The sequence below is a fragment of the Adelges cooleyi genome, unplaced genomic scaffold (assembly GCF_023614345.1).
Source record: "Adelges cooleyi isolate 19-005CV unplaced genomic scaffold, UGA_ACOO_1.1 ACOO_flye_CR_arks_rails_tigmint_CR_PRNA_21, whole genome shotgun sequence".
Classification (NCBI taxonomy): Eukaryota; Metazoa; Arthropoda; class Insecta; order Hemiptera; family Adelgidae; genus Adelges; species Adelges cooleyi.
The window spans coordinates 754,062-778,984 of record NW_026095871.1 but is presented as its reverse complement, the minus strand read 5'-3'; the positions used below and the strand labels follow the sequence as shown (position 1 = coordinate 778,984).

Below are 24,923 nucleotides of genomic sequence, written 5' to 3'. Positions count from 1 at the left end.
AAAAATAACATATATCTACCTATTAAGTATAAATATATAAAACAAATATATATATTATATATATGTATATTTTTTTTTTTATATTATGCGTTAATTATAATTGGCGTATACTTCTCAAATTATATACATAATATGTGTAATATAGATTTCGGATAATAATTCCATAGTTTTCTTTTTGATTAATTCGTATGTTGTTATTCAATATGCCGTGTTATTTCTAAATAGGTATTTTTCAATAGGAAAACAACCTTTGAAACTATAATGGTAACATTTAAATTTTATCAACCTGAATTATTAATGTATAATTTTGTTAAATGTGTTGCCTGTGGTATGCCTAGTGTGTTCTGTAGCTCTGTTGGTAAAAACATTTTTAAATGCCAAGGTTAATTGGCCATTTGTTAAATAAAAGACATTGTCTGAATGTCAGCTAATACTAACAAGGCACAAAAATGGTAGTACGATTTATGAATCTAGCTAGTTTTAATTTCTGAAAAAAAAAGGTTTTTTTCTAAAAATACACCGAGTAGGTACAGTGGATTTATATTATATTGCCAACAAGTATAATAGTTCGAAAAAAAAAATAAGTAAAGGACCCATTGGATATACTATTTGTACAATATTATTTAAAATTACAAAATGATAGACATGGTCCGTTAAAAGTATGGCTACAACCGTGATTAAAAGGAGAAAAAGTGAACAAATATCAACTGACAGGAAGCTCAAAGTATAGCGTGGGATTTAATTTATTCTGTGGTTGTAACTTGTAATGAAGTATGAGCGCAGAAGGAACATCTGAGATTTAGACAAAGTGAAATGTATGGAGGACAACCCCCACTAATGAGGAATGTATAAAGTTGTTTTAGTTTCTTAGTTATGTACTATTTAAAATAAAATTGTTACATAACATTAAATTGGTCAAGTTAGCGCATTACAAATGTCTTTTCGTCTAAATTTTAATGTAATTCAATTTGCGGCGAACCAGGGAACGATAATGGGGTGTAGAGGGGAATGAGTATCACAAAGCTGTTGTGATCATATCTATTTATATTTCATATTGTCATGAGTTGTATTGTAAAATGTCATAATAATTTATTATCTAACTAAACATACCTATCACCTTGTTATTTTACCATGATAACAGTTAAATGAATCGAATGCGGAATGATAAATTATTTAAAAGTAACTCGAATCTCGATTTAAAATTTTGTTGAAAGGGTTTATTTTGTGATTTTTTTGCAGTTATTATAAATTGAAATAACATGTATGATTATTATTAACTTAAATTAAGTATGTTTATTTTCTATCAAGTAGCAATCAACTAAATTATATCAATAATGTAATATATAACTTATCATAATATGTGTAAATTACAATAAGTATATACCTAATATTAAATGTGGGACATTACATATTTATTGTAAATGTTTTAGGGGGCATGATTAACATAATACAATATTAGTGATATGCACAAAATGGATACAAAAGAACATACAAATCGAGGATTAACTACTAAAGATGCTTTACATATTTTGTATAATGAAATACTATCGCTTAGAAATAACATTAAGCAACAACAAAAGCTTAAGTAATTTAATATTTTGTATGTTAATTCATATTATTTTTCCTGTTTAATTTTGTGATATTTTCTTTTTTAAGTGGAAAAGATAAACTATGGATTCGTGATTCACTTCATCATTCTAGTCAATTTACAAGTATCTGTTGGATAACTGCTTCAGTGACTTTTATGTGTTCATTTTTATTAATTCTTGTCAGTTTATTATCAGACGAACTGTGGTATTTGTTTGACGATGGCTTATTGTTACTTCTGTTATTATTCATAAACATCATAGCTGTTTTATGGGATAACAAATTAAGATACGAAGAAATGTTTATTAAACTTGATCATACAATGAAAAAGCTAAACAGTAAGGGTTACATTCTTTTAGAATTTATTTACCGCTCAAATAATATTAATGTTTAAAACTCTTTAGGTGTTAAAGATAAATGCCATTGGAAAAAAGATAATTATCCACATTTGTGTATGCCTTATTCTCCATCAGTTACTTTACAATGGACTCAGCGTGATGGATCGTTGGTGAATTTACCTTGGGCTTTATTGGTTAAAGGAGATATTGTGCTTTTAAAACCGGGACAGACTTCGCCTTGCCATGTTACTAGACTTAGTGTTAGTTAATATTACTAATTATCACAATTCTAAGCACTTACTAATTTAAATATGATTTTAAGCTTAAAAATCATAAATTGTCTACATTAATTATATTTCTTATTTAACTTGTATTTGTTTTTATTAGGAAAAAGATAAGTGGGCACCTGCAGAACTATCACGTTGGGAAATTTTTAATCCAGATTTGCCTACTTCTTTGCCTAATAAAACTACAGTTCCATCCATCATATCTCGTAAACCTTTAAAGAATGTTCCTTACATATTGAATGAAACTCCTTATTTACTCAATTTAAAAATTGCTTTGGATTTAGCTCAAAATCGGCCACCCAGTTTTTACACTAAATGTTTGTACTTGCTACAAATAATATTTATACAAAAATTTGCTGCTGCCTCTTTTTTGGTAATTATATTTTTATAATAATAATTATGCAGTTGGTTTAATATTAGATAACAAGAGGTAATGATCTGCAGAGGATAGACAACAGAATTAATGAGAAAGTTGAATAACTCAACTATTGCTAGTTTATAGTTAATGTGACTATAATCTAAATATCGCATCAAAAGGTGTTTTCAATATTAGATTAATTATAGGATAAAAATCATTACCCTCGTTAAAGCCTATATTCTCTGGAGTGCCTTTTTTCATACTTCTTATTACATCATTTTCTCGGCAGCATATGCCAATAATATTTATAATTATGATATAATATTCTTGATTTGTTAATGTTTTCATGCAGGGTTCTTCTATAATTATCGTGTGGTGGCGTTGGTCTTACATTACACTTTGGCTACAACCGGGTTCTTGGGTATCAATGTTTATTGTATTACCAATTTCGATTATTATTCCACTTTTACCGCTGATGTTACCCATTGCATGGATGTTAATGACCTGTTACGGAAATGCATTGTTGCAGTCGTCTACTATAGTTCAAGTAATTAATTTTTTATAGTGTTATTGTAATAGATTATGTATAAAGACTATTATAAAAGTATTTTATTTTAACAAATAAGTTTTATTTTATTTTATTTCTATTTATACATAAAATTGTGTGTATTAAACCTTCTTAAATTATATTATTCTTTTGTGAAATTAAATCTAAATATTTTATAAATACCTTACATTTATTTACCACTTGCCCGCCAAGACAAACATGTTATATATTTATCTTTATTCTAACCGTTTTCATATCCAAACTTAAGTTCTTTATTTCAAATATTCTATGTAAATTTTAGATTGAGGTATTTATAATATTAATCATATTTTTTCGAAATAAAACGGTGTTACGTATATATTATTACCTTGTACAACTAATTTAATATATGAATTATTTCAATACATAAATATTTTAATTTATTAGAAAAACAAAGATATTTTCGATGAAACTGAAACTGAAGTCAAAAATAACTCCTTAGAATTCTCTTTAAAGAGTTTATGGACTAATTTTTACTCTGGTGTACTGGGAAATGCCAATTTCTTACTTCGTTCTACTAACTTGCTGCATGTTCTGGGATCAACAACGGTAATATCTACTTGTCTAAGACTTAAGAAAGGGTTTTAGTTAAAGAATTGTTTTATATTTCATATCAAGGCTTTGTGCTGTGTGGATAAAAAAGGTATTCTGTCTTGGCCCAACCCAACAGCTGAAAAAATATTTTTTTTACAAAACTCTTCTAAAACCATTAATAAACAAACAAGCTTCATTGATCCAGCTAATTGTGAAAGTCAGCGTAAGAGTTATGACAGTACTATGCTACATTCTGGTATGTTTTCAATAAAAATAATTTTATTTTTTATAATTAAAAAATATATGTATTGATAGAACTAAATATATGTTTTAATAGAAAACTGTGCAGTTGAAGTTCTTGATTTAACACACGATCGTGGTTCAGCATGGAGACTGCAGTTTGATGATGCTAGTTGGTCAACTCATTTAGCTTCCTTAAAACCTTTAGGTCTTGCAGTTCTTTTGAATACATGTAATCCATCAACTCATGCCCATTATGCTCAATTTTGTGCACACGTCTCTTGTCAAGCTTTATACAGTGAAGTGCTAGTTCCTGTTACTAATCGGAGGTATAACAATTTTCTATGACCTTAAATTTGAATTCAATGAACTTTTTATATATTTTTTTATTTAATTGTTGCTCTTTTATATGTTTCTTTTAGATGCCTATGTGAATTGGCTCGACAAATTGGATTTTCAGAATCCGCTGATAATATATTTGAACTTCAGCTACAACTATCAACTTACAGACATGTCGTAAGTAATAATGGACTGCATTAAATAAAATTATTTTTTTTTAATGTCAATTTGGTTTATTTTTTATTTTACAACTTAGCAAGCAGAAGTTGCTCGGAGAGATATTAAATTTGCTAGATCATTGCCTGTTACTACTAAATTAAAGTTCCCATTCCCTCACATGGTCTGTGTAGGACTAAGAGAACGTAGTATTGCTAAATGTACTACAGGATTACAACTATTTAGTCAAGGTACTGCAGACATAATATTAGATGCTTGCATAGACTATTGGGATGGCCGTGATCTTAATCCTATATCTCAATCTGTTCGGTAAATTCATTTTAACTTTTTTTAAATTTATTATTATTAAAATGTGTTTAAATTAAAACAACACCAATTTTTAGAAAAAAAGTATTAGACTTCTATCAAAGGACAAGTTTAACAGCTTATTGCACAGCATTTTCGTACCGTCCACTACCACTACCTCCTGATAAAAGTTTTTCAGAAACATACTTGGAATTGCCTGCCGATTGTCATCAGTTATTCTCAAAACTTAGTCGTAGTCCAACACCACATCCGTGGACATCAACAACAAATTCTAAAAGACGTCCACAATTTCATTCGTCTGGTAAAACAAGTTTTCCATATCTTTAATAGATTATTTTAACTAAACCTGTAATTTTAAACAAAAGAAAATAATGTATGCAGATGTTAGTGGTTGATTTAAATGTTAAAAAACATAATTTCAACTATGGTTCCATGATTTGTATATTACAGATTCATTGATATTCGGCGACTTTGAGTATAACTCTAAAGATGTAAATAGCTGTTTTGAAACGCAATGCAATCAGATATTTTTAGGAATGGTGACAATGCAGTATCAGCCACAATATGATATGGTAATTTAAAAATAATTTTTTTTAGTATGGTAATTAATGTTATGTGTGTATAATGTATATACATGGTAAGGAGTATGATTATTCTTGGTTTAGGTTCAATTGATTGAGCTTCTAGAAAAAGCGTGTATACGTTTTGTCCATTTTAGTAAAGAAAACGAACTGAGATCAAGAGTTTTTTCTGAAAAAATGGGTTTGGAAAGTGGATGGAATTGTCATATCTCGTTATTTGGAGATACTCAAACCAGAACACGTCTGGATCCTAGGTATTAATTTTCTTTGATTTTTGTTTTGAACTGTGTTTTGGTTTAATTTTATAACTAATAATGTAGTTGATTTCTGACTAAGGATATCATTTGATTAACATTGTTAGCACGTATTTTTGAGTGTTTGTGTTTTGTATTTGAATCGAGTGAGGGTGCAGCTACCTGTGATGATGAAACTAGCTTTTTGATACCACTAACATCAACCAGTCAGTCTAGGAAAAAATTAGCTGAACAGGAACACAATATATCGGTTGAATATTTTCCTCCTCTGAACATAAATTGGTAAATTATTTATTCGGTTGAAGTCATTAAAGATAACACATTTGATGTATTTGTTTATAGTAATGCGTTGAATACATCTCGCGCAATTAGTATGTCGGCGCCAACAGCTTTAAACATGGATTATGCTCAAGTTACTATCGAACACGATGGAGAGAAAATAACAAAACCAATGCTTGTTCAAAAGTAACATTTCACTTACTTATGTAATAAGATGTCACTTACTTATGTCACATTAGTTAATTAAATTAATTTAAATTTTTTCTTTATCTTTCTAAACTAAAACTGCTATGATACCCAAAGTACCAGTTAGACATGTTATGGTTATAGAAGAAGAGATTGATAGGTTTGTAAATTTAGGATATAAGAATGGTGGCTTTGTTAAATGTAGTGGCCAAGAGAATTTTGAAGTTGCACGCATGGAATGAGTAACTAGGATGGACAACCAACAAAATAAGAAATACATATTTTGTAAAAGGAACAGATGTAGTCCAGTTGTAGGAAAGATGAGATGGTTTGAGCGTGTTATGAGGGATGATGTTGTGAAAAAGCGAAGCAGTAAAGGCGGTAATTAAAATAAATATAGAAAGAAAGTAATTGGAGAAAGACAGAAATAAGATGGATGGATGGGCTTGAAAACAGCTTATATGGGTGACAGATCAAGGTTGACGACTAGGGTGCCCGACTTTTGATAGTTGAGAATAAAACCAAAGTGGAATACCCCAATTGTAGTAAAATATTTCCAAATCAAAGTCTGGATAAAGAGTTAACAGTAAAAGTAATATTATGCACATGTATAAGTGACAGATAAAATGTTGTTTAATTATATAATTTATCTAATGACAAGTCTGTATAGGGATACACTAGTAAATGACAATGGTAGTAACTTAGTCGACGCAGAAAAAAATCAAGAAGAATGGCATTCGTTGAGTTGTATGTCTGATAGTACAGATCAAAGCGTTCCAGTTAATTTTGATATGTACAACAGAGTATGAATGCATTAGCGTACAAGCAGTATCAACAATTTTGACACTTTATGTAAAAGTATTTTTTTTATCAATAGGCAAAACTTCCTCGAGGAATTGAAAATATTCGGCCTCATTTAGAGTGTATTGACAACGTTCCACTTCTAGTTTCACTTTTTACTGATTGTACTCCAGAAGCCACTAAAGAAATGATATCAATTATGCAACAGTACGGGGAAGTAGTATGCGTGTTAGGATCATCTCCTAATGCTGAAAATATTGGTATATTTATGCAAGCTGATGCAAGGTAATGATCAAATTTTACTTAAGAGGCCTCTACACTAGCATTTATTAAAGTGCATTATATTGACAATTTTTCACTATATATATATATATTATAACAGAAAAGAGGGATCTATTTTGATATTTAATTTTTTTTTCAAATTCTCTAACGCATACAGGCTCTATTTTCGTATAAAACATATGTTTCTCCCTCGAACAGAAAGTTTTTAAAAATAATCTGTATTGAGTTTTGAAAAAAACAAATTTGGATTCTTTAAAACATATACAATGTATCAATTGCGACACAATTTTAAAAATTTTTTTAGTTTGTATTTCTATGTGAAAAACTGCAATTTTTAATGATTTTAGCATAAATTATAAATAAGTTTGTACATGGTACATAATTAATACCAGTACATTACGTCTTGTATTATTTAGCTTAAAAATAAAAACTGCTGTTTAACCATTGTCGCTTAATCACTAAGAATGTAACATACATACATTTAAATAATGTTTAGTGTGGCTATTGAACCAATTTATCCACAAGTATGTCAACGAATTAGCATCATGCATCAACCAAATCCAATAGATGCTCCAATATCACCAGTGGGTCTTTCCGAGCTGTTAAATTCACTTCCTTGTTGTCTATCACTTAATCGACAAGACCCATTACCAGTTTACCATCTTATTATGGAAGTAAATAGAAAAAATAAATTTTAAAATTTTTCTGTATCCCATTTAACATATTTTATTTTATTTCATAGGCAAGATGTTTAATGCAACGAGTTTGGAACTGTGTACAATTTTGGACTAGTTGCATGGTTTCACTTAGTTTTCTTCAATTAATTGCCATTGCTCTTGTCTTACCACCTATTTTGTCTGTTGGTTTGTATTTGAGTTTTTTGTATTTTTATATCATTCCTATAAATTTTCCCATTTTTTTATAATGAATGGGGTGTAACATTAAAATGTGATATGAATGAAAAACTGCATACCATATTATATTATACTTTATAAATATTTTACAACATTTAGTTATTTATATGTATATTTTTCTAATCCAATGCTACCTATACAATAATATTATTGATTTAAATTTAAACATATTTATTATTTTAGGTCAAGTTTTATGGTTGACCTGCATTATAATTCCACTTTTAGCTGTCTCCTTAGTTGGAGGGCCCACAGATCATGAAGTAATGCACAAACCATCAGGAAAAAATCAGTGTTCAATATCTACAGAAGTAAGTTTATTGGAAGCTATTTTTTTTAACTAGCTTTCATTAGATTAACCACTAACTAGGTTTGTCTCGTTTACTATAAAATTATCTTCGATTTCTTACAAAAAAATCGCTTGCAGGACTAAACCGCATTTATTTCAACCCTTTTTTGGTGGGTTTTTTAATATTAGAGTGAACCCTTGTACACACTTTTGGTGAAACAGGCATTTTGCTATTATGTTTTCATAGGTTAATTTGAAGTTTAACGACACTTGTTAATATTTGGTGAAAGGAAAATGTATTACTTTTGAATACTAATACTAATTTTACTTTTTAGCTCTCCTATTATGTAATGTGGTTTTATGGTTTGAAATTCTTGCCTGTCGTAATCGGTATGATACTGATTTTCATATGGTCGCTTAATGAAGCATGTGATTTAGTTTTCGTTCCTAAAAATGTTAACTCAACAGCTGAAGTTCAAAAATGTTGGTATGTATATCCAGAAGCAAAATTAACAGAATGGGGCGGTTGGTCAACATACGAACCAACTCTTGTTAGTGTGCAAAGACTTATGTTGATGTTCCTTGTAATGCATTATAGTGAGTAGTAATGATAACATAATGTGTTTCTGTGTCATTTTTAATTAAATAATATTTCTAATTTTTATAGTAATTGTGTCCTTAAGTTTTGTTCATCGAGATTATTTACTCTGGAAGAAAACCATTCATTTAAATAAACTATATGTTTTTACTACTTTATCCATGTGAGTATCCTATTTCTACACACAAGTAATCCTGAAATATTGAGTGTCTATTTTATAATAAATTGGTTTACAGAGTCTTTGTCCAATGTATGTACACTGTTCATTATGAATATTTTTATAATGATGGAAATGAAGTTACTGTGGCCATGCTTCCAATACTAACTTTGATTTTTGCATTTGTGTCTCTGTTTATGGTTTTCATTATTAACGAGATGGTTCATTGGCACGAAATAAGGTATATATTATTTTAACATAATATGAGCGATTTTTTTGCAAACCCTAGTAATATTATAATATGGTTTCTTTTTATTGTAGAGCAAATGTGCGGTACCATAAACGAGCCAGATTAGATTTCGGTACCAAACTCGGTATGAATTCTCCATTCTAAAATTAATGAATACAAATTAGTAATTGGTTCCTTTGTTAGATTAAATAAGATAGTAGAGTTTTATCACATAAACACAAAATGATTGTCATACAAATAATGTGATATTTAGTAATAATATTAGGTAGTAAAGAAGTGTAGACTTAACTCTAAAGTGTGTTTTCTTTGTACAATTTTACATGGCTATTAAGAAGTCAATGCTTGTCGGCTTGGCTTTTAAACTTAACATTAATTTATTGTCTACCAAATTATAAGTTTAAAATTAAATGTCGTTAGTCAGTGATTATAATTTAAGAAGTAATAAAAAATGAATTTGTAAATTTAAAAGTCCTAATTTGTAAAACATGTCTATACATAAAAATAGTAATATTTTTTTATTTTACGGTAAAATAAAAAATTATTCATCATCAAATTCTAGCATTGAATTGAGCCAATGACCAGAACTGGTGGATTGAGATATTTCTTTTTCAGCCTCACTATTTTCTGTTGTACTTTCCACTACTTCATTGCCTCGTTCGTTGACGTCTGAATAGATAAATTTATATTTAGAACATGTTTATATATTATTTTATTTATATTATACAGTACTTGAATTTGCAAAATGTTCATCTTTCAATTGACTAAGTAAAGGTTTTGTATTTCCTAAAATTGCTTCTAGTCCATGCGCTTCATTTTCATTAACTAAATAATTATGTTTATCTGAAAAAATAATTTACATTTATTGGTGTTCAAAAAATGCTTAAGGAAATTGTATGTACAACATAAAACATAATAATTAATAATATAATACTAATATCATTTAGATATAGTATAATTCAAGCCAATATTTCTTTTTTGTAAAAATTAATTGGTAAGTATTTGAGACCAAAGCTATTTATTAAGTCATATTAGTCAGTGATTCGCATTAGGATAGGTTAGGTGTGAAATAATTAAGATGCTTAAGAATAAAATTACATTATTTAATATTTACTAACCTTCAAGAGAGAAATCTGTCAAAACAGATAATAGCTTTTTTGTTTCTGGCTCGAGACTTTTTTCCTTATCGAGAATAAATTTATCTTTTGATTTTGAATTGCATTGAACTGTAATAATCAATACACATAATGTTCAGTAGATTAATAGTGAAATCGGTGTAAAGGAATTAAAATGTATTTCATATTTGGTTTGGCAAATATTAAAAGAAAATTAATAGCTAAGAGTTAAAAAATGTTGACAATTTGCATAAGTATCTAAGCTAGCTTGTTAAAACTAGTGATGTCTGTTTTTTAAATTTATACTGCTTTTATCATAATTATAACAAAATTGTATACAATTTTTTACAAATTAAAAATAATTTTAAAAAATGGCTGTTTTGAAAAGTTAGTGACTAGTAATATTATGTATGAAAACATTTTTTTTAGTATGAACAACCTCATTCTAGTAAATTGATAAATAAATATTATTTATTAAAAAACATACATTTTTATTATTTATTATTAAATACACAATAAGAACAAACACGTGTTATAAGATAATTTTGAGTTATTTTATTTTTGTGTCTGGACCCACGATATCTCGTAAACCGCTGAACCGATTTCTTCGTGTAGCAACTCTATAGATCAGAAATCATACCTGGAAGGTACTTTCTCAGGCCAAAAATTAAAAAAAATCACCCTTTCCTCATCAAAATCGGAATAACACCTAAAAAATTTACAAATTTTTCAACTTAAAATTACGATGCTCTATAACTTTTTTTAAAATAGTCGAAAATGTTCCAAATTTATATGAATTGTTCTTCAAACATAGTACTATCGATAAACATTAACAAACCAAAAAAATATCATAAACCCTTTCCCTTAAAAGGAATAAAAAAAATTTCTTTATTTCAATTTTACAAGCTTTAGAGATTTAGATCTGAAAATTAGACCGAAGGTAGATCTAAAATGGAACTATAACATATACAATTTTCTCAAAAATCTGTAGTCAAATTTTTTTTTTATTAAGGAAAAACCCCAAAAATAGGGTAAATTTACACTTTGGCCGTAGTCAGTTTCTAGGTTGCTATGTGCGAGTGAATCAACAGTCAACAAGTAATGAAAATATTTGTATTATATTATTAATTACGATATATGGGTAACTATGAAAGTACATTTTTATGGACAGACGATCAACTCTTATCGCATCCACCCTGCACAAGACTAAATTTTAAGTACATTATTGCTGGTCCCACGATATCTTCTAAACCGCTATAACTGGTTTGAACATACTATCCACAGAATCGCATCGAAGCGTTTATTTAAAAGTGATTTTATCACTTTCAGTTATAATAAAGTCTGTAGACCTGTAACCTCTCCGTCCCCACTGTACTGGCTGTATTATATATCACCTGATAGGTGTAAAAAAATATAATGAAAAATACTTTTTTCTACATAATAAGCCATAGTTGAGAAGTAATTGCATACACATACATGTGTGTCGACTGTTGGCGAGAGACGCTTCTACTTCAAATTCTTCTAATTGATCAACCTAATTTAAAATAAAATGAATCAATATGCATTCAATATATTATAACTATTTCAACACACTGTAAATAACTCTTGTGGTATGTTATGTCTAATATGAAACGGTACACTAGCTATACTGTCAGACAAGTGAGTAAAATCTATGGAATCAAAGCATGTACAGTCATCATCAACTATACCCCAGTTTTTTTCTGATGAAAATTCAAAGTGACCACCACCTGTAAAATATAATTGATATTTTTTACAATACACTTTATTAACCAAAGTACATAGTATTAAATTAATTATTTATGTAGTCGTAAACATTAAACGGATAAAAATATTAAAATCAATACTTAACCTTGATAAACGTTTAAACTAAAGGTGCTCTCATTATTAGACATATTGATTTGTTATTGTTTACACGAGTAAATAATTTTTGAAAAAACACAGACGAATCGGCTCCGTTATCATGTTAGATTTTTTAAATTTTTAAATGTTTTAAAACAGATAAAATAATACTATTTACATCGAGATAAGGAAAACATCTCGATGACTATATATAATTAATTGATAACAACCGATGAACGTTAACATGGTGTACATAAATATGATGATTAACATTATAACGCAGTTTCTAACGACAGACATTCATACATCTGAATAACTTGAATGACTAAATGCCATTTGTTTATTGTTACCTAATGTGAGCCAAATCGGTCCTTCGTACACTGTAATATGGAATACCTCCAACAGATTGATTGTTTGAACTAAATAATATCCATACTACTTTAGCTTTTGACAAACATTTTATTGGTTTGTAATAATGATGAGTTTTTAAAATGTTCTCTTTGGGGCTACACCAAATCCTTTTTAACCGAAGACATACAATTTAATCACAAAAAAAAATGATTTCCTATCATTTTTCATTTATTAATTTATGCATTATCATTTATTTATTAATTCAATAGTTGATTATGTAAGCAATTCATTATTGTTTCCTTTCAAAGTCTAAAAATCGTCGAAATATTGAAACATCTTTAAACTCTATTTCTATGTCCTTTCCCCGAAAATAGAACAACATCCTTCCTCGCAATTTTAAATCTAAGAAACAAGACAATCGGCGACTGATTTATAGGCAGGCAACATAGGAAGTTGCGACAATTCATTTGGAGGTGGTAATATGTTTTTACAATCTTAAAACCATTGTAGAATGGCTAATATAATAAGTTGGCTAGAGGCAGAAAATATTTAAATCCACCTCTGAAGAAAATGTAGCCACATTTTTTAATGGCATTTTAGTATTATCTAATATCTAATTTCCATTTAAAACGGTCTTTGAGCAGAAGCCGACAACTAAGGTTTAAGCAAATAGATTTATGTAAATATTAATTTTTTATGAATTTATATTTTAAACAGACACATAAACAAAATATACATTTCTTGAAATATTCTTTTTAACAATGAACAAACACTTAAATTTAAGTACAACGCGTTTTAACAATAGTATAACAAGAACATCGAAATAATTTATATACATACAAACGAAGATAATAATTATTTTATCAAATAACATCACAATGGAATGTGATAATAATAGGTACTCTCGTAGGGTTGGGTGGTGTTAAACGCAAGTCATGGCGCTTTCTCACACCGTTGTTGAGTTTGTATGGATTCCTGGCCACGTTGGCATCTCGGGCAACGAAAGGGCAGACTCCCTCGCCAGAGCTGCCTGTTTCCTGACCCCAGATCCCTCCACCTATATACAATGGGCCGATTTCATTCCTCCCATACGCAAGGCCCTGCATGTCTCCTGGTCCTCACTATGAAAGAATTCTCCTCCTAATTACGCCCAATTTTTATAAAACCATCACTTCCGCGCCCAGCAAACTCCCGTGGTTTTATTTCCTCCCTTTGTCTAGGAGAGAAATAATCTCCTTTTCCCGCTTAAGATCCGGTCACAATCTTCTACCACGCCTTCAAACTCTCCCTTAACGGTTCCCCATTCTGTCCTCGTCACGACGATGAATCTCCTTGCGACTTCCCCCATCTGATATGGTGTCCTGCTTTGTCCCAACTTCGTACTCCTCTCTTCACCACCCTATCCTTCTATAATATCAACCATTTTGACATTTATTCCATTCTCAATTCCTCAGTCATTCCCATCATTAAATCTGTTCTCCTTTTCATTGATGAGTCCGGCCTTGCCTTATAATCGCTGTATATAATTAATTTTAAGTTGCTTGCCATTGTTGTAAATGCCGTCTAGTTTGTATATATTAATTTTAAGCTACATAATTAAATTTAACATCCGTAATTGTAGAAATAAATAGTTTATGCTGATATTTCAATTAAAAAAAAAATAAATAAATAAAAAAAAAAAAAAAAAAACAAACAACAGCTCGTGCCACCATCATCGATATTTCCGCCGTCGTTGGTGTATTCGCTGCCACCGGTGTAGCTTTCATAAGACATGCTGGCGTTAACAACTTCTTCTTTGTAGCAGCCGCCGGTGTAGAAGTTATAGCTGTGATGCATGTTGGCGGAATTATTTCTTTCTGCGTTGCAGCCGCCATTGTAGAAGTTTGCGCTGCCTCTACTGTAGCTTTCATTAGACATGCTGGCGTTAACAACTTCTTTATAGCAGCCGCCGGTGTAGAAGTTATAGCTGTGATGCATGTTGGCGGAATTATTTCTTTCTGCGTTGCAGCCGCCATTGTAGAAATTTCCGCTGCCTCTACTGTAGCTTTCATTAGACATGCTGGCGTTAACAACTTCTTCTTTGTAGCAGCCGCCGGTGTAGAAGTTATAGCTGTGATGCATGTTGGCGGAATTATTTCTTTCTGCGTTGCAGCCGCCATTGTAGAAGTTTGCGCTGCCTCTACTGTAGCTTTCATTAGACATGCTGGCGTTAACAACTTCTTTTGTAGCAGCCGCCGGTGTAGAAGTTATAGCTGTGCATGTTGGCGGAATTATTTCTTTCTGCGTTGCAGCCGCCATTGTAGAAGTTTGCGCTGCCTCTACTGTAGCTTTCATTAGACATGCTGGCGTTAACAACTTCTTTGTAGCAGCCGCCGGTGTAGAAGTTATAGCTGTGCATGTTGGCGGAATTATTTCTTTCTGCGTTGCAGCCGCCATTGTAGAAGTTTGCGCTGCCTCTACTGTAGCTTTCATTAGACATGCTGGCGTTAACAACTTCTTTGTAGCAGCCGCCGGTGTAGAAGTTATAGCTGTGAGCATGTTGGCGGAATTATTTCTTTCTGCGTTGCAGCCGCCATTGTTGTATTCGCTGCCGATGGTGAACAAGCTTCCAATGGGAGCAACCGATCGGCACTCGTCGTCCTCTCTGTTACGTATTTATAGAGAGCCGGGGTATAGGTCATGCTAGTGTCTTCCAGAATACTCTGGAAGAAGCGAGTCTGCCTATCCCCCATACGGTGCACCCCATCTTCAGCTTGAGACGACGCGTCACATTTTTCAGTCGACTTTGTTGCGGCCTTCTCCTCCTCTACCGTCTGTAACCCTATCGACCTTTTAGACGATGGCGCCGGACTAGAATTCTCATAGACCTATATATACGTTATATTATCATGATTATAACATTAAATACATTACATTAAGCTATAGGGATTCAATATACAGGATGTAATGTAAAATTCTACCGAGCTTCAAATGGGACATTCAGAATGCTTTATGGGTACGATAAATGGTATTCATTTTTTTTAATTTTAAAACTATTTAAAATAGAACTCGTCTCATTAAAAAATAGTCTAACCAAAAAAAAACAATTTCATATTTGAAATCAGGAGAAAAAATCTTGTTGAATTGATATTTAACCTGACGTCCACAGGGTGGCCACTGTGTGGCCGACATGTGATTAAAACCAACAAGTGGCATGCCACACATCGTTTAATATAAAATAATTCTAAGGACACCACTGAATTGAGAATAAAATTCTAACCCAAAATTATGTGTCACATGATGTGTTACTTTACACCCTGTATATATTTATTATAGGGATGCATGTCTCAAAAATTTTAACAGGTAATTTTTCTACACAGCTGTTAGGATAATATCCTAGTGTGACCATTGGCCTGTCTCACTAATAATCATGGTTATTGGATAATTATTACAAATTTAGTTCCATGCTAAAAATTATTAATTATTACATCAATAACTTTTAGGCATCAACTTATTTTGAGGAAATTGTTTAGGGAATAATTAACATACACATTTTTTTCTATGTATTCTAGTCATTTAGGTGGTTAAAAATACTTAAAAATATCAGAAAATTGTGCCTCGTGGTTTATAGATTGGTTTGATTTCGAACACCTTATTGTTTGAAAAATTAAGACTTTTTACAGGACGATTAAGACTACACTATCAAAAGCGACATTATTATAAGAACTGATTTGATAATTGTTTAAACAAATTTAACTTTTTTTTAGAAAGTGAAAAAATTTGTAAAAATGAAATTGCTTTTACATTGTCTGGTTGCGAGGGCGGAGGGAGTTGAATTTATTAAGAGCTTTATTGAAAATTAAAATATACTAATATATACCTAAACCTTCCTAATAAAAATTAATATAAAACAAAGTATTTTTAGTTTAAAACAAATACAGATTATTTTATATTGCAATTTGTTTGTTAAAAGTTAAACAGTTCTTTAAAGACTAAGAATATACGTCTTTGTTTTTTATTTATATATAGTTAGCTTTTACAAATAGTTTTCATTTATGATGTTTACCTTCTTGCTAATCACTATTAATTTATTTTAATTTGTGTAAATCAATAAACTAGAATAGTGTTGGTTATTTAAGTGCATAGTGTTCAATTGAAATAATGTTAATTAATTGCATAACACATTTCTATAATTTACAAAAAAAAATTTTTTTTTTTTTGTTTAACACATCATTGTAATAAACAAATGTTTAAATAATTTTAAGGAATTAACTTAAAAAATAAATCACGCTTTAATATATCTGTAACAACTGTGAAAAAGTCGATTTCAGCGATTTTAAACTTAAACCAGCTGCCATAAATCTCTACTTAGCCAATAACTCACATCTCTCTCGTGGTTTTCTTGTTGGTCCAACGAGTTAGACATTTATTCAAGGTGTGCTAGACGCCTCGTACTACATCTAAGCGTACTTGTCAATTTTAACTAAAATTCGACTTACACACTTATACCTACACAGCTGTTACAGATATATTGTATTGTTTATAACTAATAACTTATTCTCTAGTCAGATATTTACTAGCTGTGAACTTAACTATTGTTTTTGTATTTTTTAATTATGTAAAACAATTATGTATCATTGTATTATTATTAAATACATACAAATAAAAGTGTAGATATGAAATATTTTGAATACCGTTGTCTTGGTGATCGAGTGCAACATTAAATGAAAAAAATTGAGAAAGAACACGTTAAGATGGGAAAACTGCAAAGCAGGGGTGAAATTTAATTAGAGGAATTAACTACTGCGATATCAAAAAATATAAATATGAGAGATTGGAATGGAGGAAACCAACAAAAATTCTAGCGTAGAAAGTAGAAACTACTTTACAAGTCTATGACTACAAAAAAACGTCTCTCGAATGTCATATTATGAAAATCAGCTGTAAAACTATTTGTTCTAGTTTAAAAATAATAGCAATATTACTGTTAAAACAACATCATAAATGGGAATTAAAAGTGGTGTCATCCCTTTAAAGATAACTTTTGTCACGACTAGTAGTAACAGTATTCGGTGCAACAACTTTTCGTGACAATCGTGTTATCCCGTTTTATACAACGAAATAATCCAACCCCCAAGATTACGGATGGTACATAAGTAACCACTAGTTGAGAGGTAATTAGCAATTGACATACCGGTGGTCGCCAAAGGGTCGTATGATAACTTGTCCCTGGCGGTGGACTCCTCAGGTCGGCGATGGTTGGTGGCGGGACGGAAACATTTATCATGGTAGGAGGTTGAGTTCCCACGTCGACCACATTAGGTGTCTCCACCACATACGTTGGCCACCAAGGGTCCATTACCATCTGCAACGGCGAAGGCGGGAAAAACGGTTTCAGTATAAATCTGACGTCCGATGTGGTCATAAGTCATATGTACTTACCGTCTGCGACGCATAGGGTATTGCCAATATGGGTTTTGCCGGTAGGAGTGCGTTAAACAAAGTCGTCTGATCCACAGAGTTGTCGAAAATTACCTACAACGGCGTAATTATATGTTAGAATGGAAATTGTAAAAATAACTGTTGTTGTTTGTTGTCCGGTAAAAGGCTGATTTCTATAGGATCACTTTATTTTGATGCCCAACCTTCTTCGGTTGGTAATTAGCGCCCGGCGCAACTAGTCGGTCGTAGGCGATTCCTCCGCGGTGAACCACAACAGTCAGGTAACATCTGCCCCGTGTATAACTACCATCGACGTGCTAAACTCTTAATAAACTTGTATGATAAAACTTATACGTACCCAGTAATAGTAATGTTCATTTCCCGGTTCCATTTTTGTTTCAATAATTTCACAAGTTTTAAACAAAACTAATTAATGTGTTCACACAAAAAGATATTTAACAAAAAACAAATTTATAAAGTGACAATGAAAATATAATAATACAAATTAGCAACGGTAACGATGTTGTTTAAAGAAGTATGTTTAGAATTATTTATAACCAGTATTTCGTTTTTAATTTAATTTTCTTCGACAAGTTAAGATATGGTAGACAAATCGAGAACAATCGTGTAAGTTAGATGATTTAAAATACACGCGTTAAGCGAATTTAAATTCCAAAAAAAACTTACAATAAATTATAAAAAACATTATCTGATAAATTTATGAGGGCGACTTTATTCAATAGGGCCCACGCTTTTCTTTTTAGTCAAACAATTAAAAATGTTTAACAAAGTTTAAAATTGTAGTTAATTTTCGGTTGTTTTCAAAGTAATTGACATTTTTTTAAATATGTGCTACAATTGATTGGTAAACTGTTCTTGTAGTAAAATAAATTTTTTTACTTTTTTTTTAGAAAAGCATGTTTTTAAACATGTTTTATATATATATATATATATATTTAAGTAAGAATAAATGAAATGAGTAAGAATTCAAAATATTAAAAAATATTATATTATATTAAGAGCACAAAACTTGACGGAGTGCAATAATGATAGTATTATACTAGACTTGGCTTTATTAAGACTGTAATAGTTCAGTATTTAGCCGTTAAATAATTATTGATTTAAAATTACAGTAACATGCAAAATTCTCATCACATCTAAATCATTATCCATATAATATTTCAATCCGTTTTAAGAAACATTTGAAAATATTTCCGCCAATTTCGTGCGCATTCGTTCATGGATGAAACAGTAATTTACCTCCACAACAGCAGCTGTCGGATCTAAAATCCAATCAAATTTCTCGTTTTATCATTGATAAATCCAGTCTGAGAACAGCTGCTGTCTCTGAGCCCCGAGGTGGTATGTTGTACCAAGGTTCATTAATACCCAGTACCAACTTTATTGTAAAAAAAAAAACAATAATAATAATAATAAAAACATCTGTGTCGATAGACAAGCATTATGCCGATAAAAAATTAACCACTATAGGCACTATTCATTAATAACTAAATAACTAGTGTTACAAAAATAATTTGTTTAGTCGGTTTTAACTTTTTCGTCATCACGATTTACGCTAGTCGCTAACACTTAACTGATATTGTGCGATATCTTTTGGTATGATTATATGTACAAAATATTTTCATAACATTTGTCAAGTTACATTTATATGATGTAATTACATTACCAAAATTAGTTAACCAACTACTATATCGTATCAAATGTATTTCGTATTTTAATCAATTAAACTCTTGCCTTCTTATTATTCCACTGGAAATGTATCTGTGGTGTGTTCATTATCAACTCGTTCGGCAACGCTGTTAGCACTTGGCCAATGCCTATTAAAACGAAGTTCCCATTAGTTGTTCATACGCCCAACATCATATTACTTAAATGTAATGGATAGCAGCAAAGTTGCAGGAAAACCAAAGTTTATGAAAAGGAAAGCTGCGTTGAACATTGCGTTTTGTATAAAGAAGGAAAGAAATGCATCTAATAAAAAGGTTTGTATCTAACTGATATCGAGTTCAATTATTTCAAATAAAAGATACCGTTTGAGAATTACCTGTTTATTTCACTATTCTTTTAGAAAGTGGGATAATATCGACACCTCGCCACAAAACTGCAACAAATCGATAAATATCCAAAACATGCTTATTATAATATATATTGACAATTAATATGTCCTTGGTATTTTTTGTAAACAAAACTTAAAAATTATGGAGTTCCATAATGTTGACAATATAGTTCATTTCTAATTTGTTTTTTCTATCTCGAATAATAATGAATAATGATGTACAAAAATGATAAAATTATTGTTTTTTAAAATCATCATTTCTGTATGATGGTTTTTTGCAGTTTAAGGCGTAGATGTATACTGAAAAAGTACATAATTCTAGCTTTGCAAAATAGATGTTGGCCACCTCCATCTTGCATGAGCTATGTTTATTTGGAGAGGCGTTAGAAATTAAAACAAATGGAAATTTTAGGATAAATAATATATATTCCATCGTTAGTTTTAATAATTCTGAATGTTATACATCAAGATATTTAAAATAATCATCACTATATTTATATCGAATTGAGAATACACAGGAGTGTATTTTGAAAAACTCGTAGAGTAGCTTCAAAATTCCGTTTTTACTTGTAATGGATGAATATGGGAGGGTACAAAACTAAACTTATGGGTGCTAAATATTTTAGATGTAGTTTTATGTACTATATGAATAATTAGTAAAAAATAAAAAGACAGAAATTAGTATAAGGGCCATGAATAATATGTATACAACTCATGAGTTGCCATAATGCCAAATTTCATTTTTTTTAAATAAGCACTTCTAATATTTACTTATAAATTTAAAGTAAAAATATAGTTTCAAAAATACGATTGTACTATTAATGTTATTATAACTTTTAATTTGTTGCAGATTTTAGAAATAATACAGAAACCTCTTTCTGAAAGGACAGTCGATGATCAAGAGATACTTAATACGTGCAAAGATACAGTACAAAAAATTACTCAAAGGTACTATTTTTATACATATAAACATATATATCTGTTGCATTAAACAAATTTTATTTTTACTATAAAAACAATTGTATTAGAAAGAGGTTATATCTTTGTTATTGTAAATAAATATATTATTTTTTTCGTTCTAGATTGGATAGGAAAAAAAAAGTTAAGGAACGATTACAAGAGTTTGAAGACCCAGTGGAAGTTATAGATACAAAATGTGAAGAATTAGCGAAAGCCATTTCATCAGCATCAAATTTAGTAGTTTATACAGGTGCAGGAATAAGTACTGCTGCTAAAATTCCTGATTATAGAGGATCAAATGGAATTTGGACCCTATTGGATCAAGGGAAAGATATAGGGTATGTAAATTTTGAGTTTTGTTAAGTTAAATTATTTTATTTAAATCATTTAAGTACCTATTATAAAACTTTATTTAGGTGTCATGATATAAGTGTAGCTGAACCAACTTTAACTCACATGGCATTATATAGATTGTACCGTGAAGGACTACTTAGACATGTTGTTTCTCAAAATTGTGATGGATTGCATTTGAGAAGTGGTTTGCCAAGACCCGCATTATCCGAAGTCCATGGCAACATGTTTATTGAAGTATTTATGATAATTGGATTATGTCCATTACATTTTATTCAAATTTAAAATTATTTATTTATTTAGGTATGTAACAATTGTAAGCCAAATCGACATTATCTACGAATGTTTGATGTTACTGAACATACAGCAAGATTTAATCATAAAACGTTAAGATTATGTTATGCTTGTCACAAACCTTTAAAGGATACTATTGTTCATTTTGGTGAACGTGGTAAACTTCAATGGCCAATCAATTGGTCGACAGCATGTAAACACGCTGAAAAAACTGATGTAATTTTATGTTTAGGATCTAGTTTGAAGGTACGTGTTAAGTTGTTTCTTTATTTTGAATGTTTGTGCCTAAATATATACAGACAATTTTAAGAAAAAAGGGTAAAAGCGAAGGTCTCTTTGTAGACCTACCTGAATAGGTACAATTTACAGTTAGTTGGATTTGTCGTATTGGTACCATAAATACAGAAGGCTTGTAGTTACATATTTACGTTGCTAAATATAATAGTTAAATTTTCCAATATTTCTTTATAAAATTGCTTTCCTCAAATTATAATTTAGATAATTTTTAAACATCTAAAACATAATAATCTATTAAAATAATTTTTAGGTTCTAAAAAAATATCCTTGGCTTTGGTCTATGGACAGACCATTAAAAAAGAGACCAAAATTATATATTGTGAACCTTCAGTGGACCCCAAAGGATGATCAAGCTACATTAAAAATAAATGGTAAGCATAATTTTTAATTAAAAAAACAAAATGTTTTTATTTGATATTTTAATAATATTAAACTTATGGCAAAATTATATCTTAAAAAGGTAAATGCGATGATATCATGGAAAAAGTAATGTCAATTCTAAATTTGGATATACCTAAGTATCAACGTTGTCTAGACCCTATATTTCACCATGCAACAATGTTAGTATCGTCCGAAGAACATACAACTGTACATCCAGTTTTGGCTGGTCCGACCGATGATGTTAAAAGTGAAACAACTATCACAGAAAAATGCGAAAAATTTGAATTAGATATAAGTAATTATATAAACAATGCCAAATTGTGTTCAGGATCAAATGACCTCACTCAACCTATTGATCTCAATAGTTTAGTTAAATTAGAAAACCCTGCTTCTATAGAAGATCAAAAAGAATTTTTAAGTTCTCCTTCATGTTCAAACATGGATCTAGTTTCATCAATCAGTAATTTTTGGCGGCCTTTTATTGAAGGCATCGAACAACATTCATTAGATAACCCAAACATGTTATCATTAGTCGATCCATTAGTGCCCTATTTGAATCCATTCTTTATAAATAATATGGAAACATTAGGTTTGTCTCCAACTCCTGTTGATCAGCTTTATAAGAACTTTGTGTATCAAGCGTGTATAAGCTTAGCAGCTGTTGAAAAACTTCAGTTAGAGAAAAAACAATCTAATAGTCCGGACAAAAAAAGTATTGATATTAAAGAAGATAAAGACGACTCTAAAAAGACAGATATCTCGATCAGTCGTTATTGTACTTTTTGTCATCCAGTTTATGGCTCAACAAAATGTTTGTTTTATCATCGATATGAAGAAACGTTTAAAGATAATATAACAACTTGTCTATGTTGCGATGAAGAGTCCGAAAATGAAGATGAGAATGAAATGCAGACTGATGAAATAGGTGATAAAAATGATGAAGTTATTGAAAAAACCAAAGTAACTGCTGGTTGGTTTGGAAAAGGATATAAAAAAAGAATAAAGAAAAAAAAATAAATGAATAGTATTTCTTTGATTTTTTTTTGGTTTCACCTTACAGTATTTAATTCAGTGGTTTGTTAATCATTAATTATTATAATGTGTTTCTCAATAGTGGGAATATTTTCGTGTTCAAAAAATAAAATATTTTTTGCCTTGGGTCTTGAAGCGTAATCTGAGACTCAAAATTGGGTTAATATAGGTGAAGGGGAACTATTCCTATTAATGAATTATTGTTTCCTACAAAATATGTTTTCTCTTTTGTAACAAGAATTATTATTTCATATTTATTACAATTCATTTATTGTATATGTCTAACAAAATATTCAACTAATTGTTTAATACATTCAAATTATATCATTTCACCAAGCATACAAATTATAAACAATAGAACATCATTTTAATAGTTAAGTTATATTTTAAGTTTACATTGTATAATTTATTAATTTCATTCTATGTTCTAAATATTTTTAAATTATTTTACTACCACTTTATGGGTTTTATGTGTCTTTTATACTATTACTTCAATATTTATGTTGTTATTTCCTCCCTACACTTTATTATAATATAGATATAGACTTACAATTTTTAATCTTAGGCTTTAAATATAATTTACTGATGTGCAATATAGAAACTGTTATTTATTACATTTTATGAAAATTGACAATTTAATTTTGTAATTAAAACAATTTTTTATATTATATAATGGAACAACACATTATACATTTTGTTTGACTAATCAATTATAATTATTTTACTAAAGACTTAATACATATGTAAGCGTTGAATGTTTTGGGTTATTAAATACATGTTTTCCTTCATGTAAAAAAAAAAAATAGTTTTTTGTATTTAGTTTTAAATAATAAATAAATTGTTTAATTCTATTATAATTTGAACTATTACATAAAAATGAAAGCATGTATGTATAACTGCACCAGTTATGCATAGATAGAAGTGCTTGAGATCCAACTTTAGTATCTGCTTGCATTGATTTTAAAGTCGATGATATCTGCTATAATTAGAACAAATTAGGTTTTTATTATATTTTTATCGCTAAAGATAGGACATTTTCAAATACCTACCTATTGGATGTACTTGTGATCCAAAGTATGCCATTCAAAAGTACTTACTAGAAGATCTCCGAATTCCAATGACTGTGTTTGATATTGATTTATGTCGGTAAAACATACAACTGTCTTGTCTTGTGCTAATTTCTAGTAACGTCCAGGCACCAGTGGTGTTTTAAAAATTCTTCACGTGGAGGAAGGGAAGTCGAAAATGTCAAGGGACCGTATAATTAAAAAACTTATTAACATTGTCAATTTTATACTGGTTTAGCTGTTGTTTCGGTGCGAGAGAAGAGTCCAGTACCCCTAGACATTCGTTCCCGGCATTACTGTTAACTGCTATAAAGACGATTTGAAATCTTAAATGGTCAAACGCACATTTTAAAATGTATTTTTAATTTTTATCCGCCAGA

General features: G+C 29.9%; 3 protein-coding genes across 8 annotated transcripts; 2 read left to right on the top strand and 1 right to left on the bottom strand.

Moving 5' to 3' along the window:
- Positions 1–249: 249 nt before the first annotated feature.
- Positions 250–10,087, top strand: LOC126834206 (transmembrane protein 94). 6 transcript variants are annotated; one of them, XM_050565971.1, is made up of 25 exons: positions 250–264; positions 1,431–1,585; positions 1,657–1,925; positions 1,992–2,185; positions 2,313–2,585; positions 2,923–3,117; positions 3,544–3,705; positions 3,775–3,946; positions 4,028–4,259; positions 4,353–4,446; positions 4,526–4,755; positions 4,830–5,053; positions 5,203–5,324; positions 5,418–5,587; positions 5,735–5,869; positions 5,930–6,052; positions 6,723–6,855; positions 6,930–7,138; positions 7,632–7,809; positions 7,878–7,998; positions 8,233–8,357; positions 8,671–8,932; positions 9,003–9,096; positions 9,170–9,331; positions 9,412–10,087. In XM_050565971.1, exons 2-25 carry the CDS (start codon positions 1,464–1,466, stop codon positions 9,482–9,484), a joined length of 4,074 nt encoding a protein of 1,357 aa, XP_050421928.1. In that variant the 5' UTR covers positions 250–264; positions 1,431–1,463; the 3' UTR covers positions 9,485–10,087. The 6 variants fall into 6 exon arrangements, 5 of the variants coding, with proteins under 5 accessions (XP_050421928.1, XP_050421926.1, XP_050421925.1 ...); XM_050565969.1 differs by lacking the exon at positions 250–264 and adding an exon at positions 1,164–1,287; XM_050565968.1 differs by lacking the exon at positions 250–264 and adding an exon at positions 1,186–1,336.
- Positions 9,516–12,526, bottom strand: LOC126834208 (uncharacterized). Its single transcript, XM_050565974.1, has 6 exons — positions 12,323–12,526; positions 12,046–12,200; positions 11,929–11,986; positions 10,456–10,563; positions 10,070–10,180; positions 9,516–10,006 (listed from the first exon to the last, which is right to left on the bottom strand). The coding sequence occupies exons 1-6, from the start codon at positions 12,363–12,365 to the stop codon at positions 9,879–9,881; spliced, it is 603 nt and encodes a 200-aa protein (XP_050421931.1). The 5' UTR covers positions 12,366–12,526; the 3' UTR covers positions 9,516–9,878.
- A 7,012-nt stretch (positions 12,527–19,538) lies between these two features.
- On the top strand, positions 19,539–24,048 carry LOC126834232 (NAD-dependent protein deacetylase sirtuin-7). The gene is made up of 7 exons (XM_050566008.1): positions 19,539–20,087; positions 21,012–21,109; positions 21,244–21,459; positions 21,538–21,709; positions 21,776–22,012; positions 22,314–22,434; positions 22,524–24,048. The coding sequence occupies exons 1-7, from the start codon at positions 19,983–19,985 to the stop codon at positions 23,459–23,461; spliced, it is 1,887 nt and encodes a 628-aa protein (XP_050421965.1). The 5' UTR covers positions 19,539–19,982; the 3' UTR covers positions 23,462–24,048.
- Positions 24,049–24,923: the final 875 nt, after the last annotated feature.

Coding starts and splice junctions, on each gene's coding strand:
- LOC126834232 (XM_050566008.1), top strand. CDS start 19,983: ATGGATAGCAGCAAAGTTGCAGGAAAACCAAAGTTTATGAAAAGGAAA. Junction 20,088..21,011: donor GAAATGCATCTAATAAAAAG/GTTTGTATCTAA, acceptor AATTTGTTGCAG/ATTTTAGAAATAATACAGAA. Junction 21,110..21,243: donor GTACAAAAAATTACTCAAAG/GTACTATTTTTA, acceptor TTTTCGTTCTAG/ATTGGATAGGAAAAAAAAAG.
- LOC126834206 (XM_050565971.1), top strand. CDS start 1,464: ATGCACAAAATGGATACAAAAGAACATACAAATCGAGGATTAACTACT. Junction 3,118..3,543: donor AGTCGTCTACTATAGTTCAA/GTAATTAATTTT, acceptor TTAATTTATTAG/AAAAACAAAGATATTTTCGA. Junction 6,053..6,722: donor AAACCAATGCTTGTTCAAAA/GTAACATTTCAC, acceptor AAGTCTGTATAG/GGATACACTAGTAAATGACA.
- LOC126834208 (XM_050565974.1), bottom strand. CDS start 12,365: ATGTCTAATAATGAGAGCACCTTTAGTTTAAACGTTTATCAAG. Junction 12,201..12,322: donor TAGTTTAAACGTTTATCAAG/GTTAAGTATTGA, acceptor TATATTTTACAG/GTGGTGGTCACTTTGAATTT. Junction 10,181..10,455: donor GACAGATTTCTCTCTTGAAG/GTTAGTAAATAT, acceptor TTATTTTTTCAG/ATAAACATAATTATTTAGTT.